This window comes from Cimex lectularius, unplaced genomic scaffold, assembly GCF_000648675.2.
Source record: "Cimex lectularius strain Harlan isolate CLEC.00 unplaced genomic scaffold, Clec_2.1 scaffold62, whole genome shotgun sequence".
Lineage (NCBI taxonomy): Eukaryota > Metazoa > Arthropoda > Insecta > Hemiptera > Cimicidae > Cimex > Cimex lectularius.
The window spans coordinates 1863791-1868567 of record NW_019392785.1 but is presented as its reverse complement, the minus strand read 5'-3'; the positions used below and the strand labels follow the sequence as shown (position 1 = coordinate 1868567).

General features: G+C 34.8%; 1 protein-coding gene across 1 annotated transcript; it reads left to right on the top strand.

Annotated features, from left to right (window-relative positions):
• Window positions 1–452: 452 nt before the first annotated feature.
• On the top strand, window positions 453–968 carry LOC112127227 (heat shock protein DDB_G0288861-like). The gene has a single exon (XM_024227845.1). It carries the CDS (start codon window positions 453–455, stop codon window positions 966–968), a length of 516 nt encoding a protein of 171 aa, XP_024083613.1.
• The last annotated feature ends 3809 nt before the right edge of the window (window positions 969–4777 follow it).

Genomic DNA, 4777 nt, shown 5'->3' with positions numbered 1-4777 from the left:
GATTTTCGGCGATGCCAAGAAACAGTTCTCTCGTAATCAAATCAAACCTTGCATGTCGGCAAGTCTGTTCTTTGACAAATCATATTGACTTGGGACCCGACACGCTACTCAACTCCATACTACAAATATAAAAATCGAAACTTCTTTTCCGGCTTACAGCCAAACAATTCGGCATGTCAAGTAAGAAAAACAATTCAATAGACATGAATTAAATAAAAATTGTTACTGCACACCTCAATCTTTTGCATTAAAAGGTAAAAATTGTGTAAAAAGTGAAATCATGAAATAGTTTGACAAATGTTGATCACTCTTTAATATTTGTCTTACTATAAAGTGCACCGTAAAAATCACGGTAATCTCTCAGTCTCTCAACCTGAACCGTCCACCAAACAACCAAGCGGTAACCTCAACTGTCAACCAATGAACCAAGCGGCAACCTCAACTGTCAACCAATGAACCAAGCAGCAACCTCAACTGTCAACCAATCAACCAAGCAGCAATCTCAACCGTCAACCAATCAACCAAGCAGCAATCTCAACCGTCAACCAATGAACCAAGCAGCAACCTCAACCGTCCACCAATCAATGAAGCAACAACCTCAACCGTCAACCAATCAACCAAGCAGCAATCTCAACCGTCAACTAATGAACCAAGCTGCAAACTCAACCGTCCACCAATCAATCAAGCAACAACCTCAACCGTCAACCAATGAACCAAGCAGCAACCTCAACCGTCCACCAATCAATCAAGCAGCAACCTCAACTGTCAACCAATCAACCAAGCAGCAATCTCAACCGTCACCCAATGAATCAAGCAGCAACCTCAACCGTCCACCAATCAATCAAGCAGCAACCTCAACTGTCAACCATTCAACCAAGCAGCAACCTCAACCGTCCACCAATCAATCAAGCAGCAACCTCAACAGTCCACCAATCAATCAAGCGGTAACCTCAACTGTCAACCAATGAATCAAGCGGCATCCTCAACTGTCATCCATTGAACCAAGCAGCAACCTCAATGGTCGACCCATTAACTAAACAGCAATCTCAACCGTCATCCTATCAGCCAAGGTCGTAATTTGAAGGAGTTACGCATTTTTTAGAGGAACACTGGACGACGGCGGAAAAGAAAAATAACCATTGGCTGATCCAGCCCAAAAATGTTATGCCTCAATCATAGGGTGTTTGCCTTTGAGATCAAAGTCATGTGGCAATTCTGAAGCACACCCACCTATGTTTGATCATACTCTGTCACGTCTTTTGATTCCTCGATTAAAATTTTTTTCTTAATATTGGTGTTGCTTACATTTTACTTTTACTCTTGATTAGTTTAATTTGTGCAAAATCTCTGCCAGTGGGGCCTCCCTGTTAAGTCCCAAAGTTATTGTATTTTCGCAGCTTACTTTCAGTGTTCCTCCTGGTTTTGGGATCGAGTGCTCGGCGGATTTTTTAATTTCTTCAGTGAAGATTCGGACATTTTTCAATAGTTACACTTATTGCTATAAATGAAAATGCTGTTAATATGTTGTTAATAATGTCATTTATTATTGACGATTCAAGGATCTGTTCAGATTCCGATTTATATACGCGCTAATAATTGAAATAGTCGTTATTTAAAAATACCGGAAGAAGTGCGACCCGAGGAAAGTCCATTTTATGCAAATGATCAAGTATAGCCCGATTTGTGGAAGGATAGCCGGTGTGCGATGTGCTCCTGTCAAATATTGGGTTGTCCGGAAAATAATGCAGGATTTTAAGTTTTCATTAAAAAAAATCTATATAAAATATTCTGTTTACGTTTACAGGATTACTCATTTGTATNGAACATTGCTTTAAAGCAACTAGTTTCTTTTTTTTTGTTTAATACCAAAATCCTGCATTATTTTCCGGACAACCCAATAGTTAGTTTGGTGAGTGGATACCGGTTTGATTAAAGAACATTGCTTTAAAGTAACTAGTTTCTTTTTTTTTGTTTAATACCAAAATCCTGCATTATTTTCCGGACAACCCAATAAAAGCAATTTCCCCCTCTAATATGGGGCTGCAAGAGGGCTACATATTTGGGCACCTGTCCGAAAAAGTATGAACATGTTAAGCTGTTGAATATACTTTTCGGCCCTTTCTCGGTGGGTTTTCATCAAGGGCTAAATGACAGAGGATTGTTGGATTTGAAAAGTGGTGGAGCGCTTATTAAGTTTTCTTACTGAGATCTTCTGTCTGAGAACATCTTTTAATAATTTAATTTAATTTAATCATTAATGCTTCGTCTAAGATATTTCGCGTATCGCAACAATTGGAACAGACGTTTTAAAAAAATGACCGAAATTAGGAAGATTTTTTTTAAATTTTAACAAGGATGATTCATTTTTTAAAACATAAAACCTGGCTAATTTTAGTTAAAACTTGTGAACATCATAAGTGTGATTTATAAATTTTGTAATAAATCAACTAAAATTGATTTAATATATTGTATTAATATTAATATAATATGCATAAATATTAATTAATAAGTTATATAGCATTTATTGAGCATGAAAAGCAAAAGGTAGAAAAATATTGTGAAATGTCTTGTTGTATCAAAAAAATATATGCTGGAGTATTAAATAGTTTCTTCATCATTCTAAAAACTAACATCTTAAATGTTAAGTAACTATTATTACAATTTTTTTTATGAATACTTACCTTTTTTATGTAATCAATCATTTATTATAATTGTTTGCAATGAATTTAAAATAAATTCACTAAACACTAAGTAAGTATTTTTATTTTATTATATGCGATTGCATTTCCACAAAGTTCTGATACTAATATACAAGTAGAATAGAAAATATTTTTAGTAAATTTATCATTAAATGTCTATGTAAAACATTACATATTTATGGTATTATCGGGTTGTCCGGAAAATAATGCAGGATTTTAAGTTTTCATTAAAAAAAATCTATATAAAATATTCTGTTTACGTTTACAGGATTACTCATTTGTNACTGGAAAATGCATTTATTGACTTTATCAATTCTAAAAATTCTGAATTCTACTCAGACGGAATTAATAAGTTACCAACACGTTGGGAGAAATGTATTGAGAGTGTGGGAAATTATTTTGATTAAAGAACATTGCTTTAAAGTAACTAGTTTCTTTTTTTTTGTTTAATACCAAAATCCTGCATTATTTTCCGGACAACCCAATACATAGTGTTATCAAACTTATACAAATACAGGGTGTCCTTTGTACATGACCCGGTTAACTTTCTGACAAAAAAAATACGTGCTTAATATTTTTTAGTTTAGTTTCAAACTTTTACCTTTTTTGGAGAAAAACTATACAGGGTACCTCAAACCCAGTTCAACTTCAAAATGTCAAATACGACCATTTTGATATATCATTTTAAGGATTTTTTATCCGGAAAACAATGTTAAATTGATCAAAAATTGGCACAGTTATGTCAAAATGTTTGAAAAAACTAGTTTCGTTGTTAAATCCAATAATTAGGTTTTTCATTAAAGTAAACATTATTTGCCTTTAAATTCACTAATTTCGTGGTCCGCTTGGCCAATTAATATATTACAATTAATTAAGGTTTTTAGTTGAGATAAAAAAGTCAATGGCACGAGCGGGATTCGAACCCTCGATCTTCGGCTAGATACGCCGCTGCTCTACCACTTGAGCTATCGTGACCTCGATCCACTCGGACACCAACCTCCCATCTCAATCATACCTTTTGAATTTTCCCTCCTTTTTGCCATTTTTCAAATGTCGTGTAATCAATTTAATTCTCGTCGACAAATGAAAAATGGTAAAAAGAGGGAAAATTCGAAAGGTTGTAAGTTGAGATGGGGAGTTGGTGTTCGAGTGGATAGAAGTCAAGTAGTTAGATAAGCGGCGTATTGACTGACCAGAAGGTCGTGGGTTCGAATACCGCTCCTGACACTAACGTTTTCATTTCAACCAAAACCTTACATAAAAAGATTAATTAATTGAAAGAAGTAATTTGGTCAATAGACCACTAAATATAATGGATTAAAGATAAACGAAAATTCCAATTAATTAAGGTTTTCAGTTTAGATAAAAAGTCAATGGCACGAGCGAGATTCGAACCCACGATCTTCGGCTTGATACGCCGCTGCTCTACCACTTGAGCTATCGTGACCTCGATCCACTCGGACGCTAACTTACCATCTCAACACCACCTTTTGAGTTTTCCCTCCTTTTTTGCCATTTTTCAAATGTCGTGTAATCGGATTGGATTTTCGGCGATACCACGATAGCTCAAGTGGTAGAGCAGCGGCGTATCAAGCCGAAGATCGTGGGTTCGAATCCCGCTCGTGCCATTGACTTTTTTATCTCAACTAAAAACCTTAATTGATTGTAATATATTGATTGGTCAAGCGACGAAATTAGTGAAGTTATAGCTATTATGTGAAAAATTTAATTTTTTGTTAGCGATTTAAAAATGTAAAAGCGATTTCAAAACAACTCACTTCTTGTAGATGTCGCTTTGAATGTATGAAGGTGTAGATGTGTAAATGTTAAAAATTGTCCCCTTGGGCTAAAAGCTTTTTACCTTTTCTATTTTAATCGACCGGGAATCTCCGGTGGGAAGCGTTTTATCAATTTGGCTTGACGACCACCGTTTTTCTACATTTTTTTAAATTAAGCAAGTAGAAATTTATATATAGAAAAAATATATATACACATTTAGGTTGAAATGCATTGAGAACTAGAGAGGGGGTAAATTTAAGGCGAAATAATTTACCTAAAATATATATTATATAAGAAAG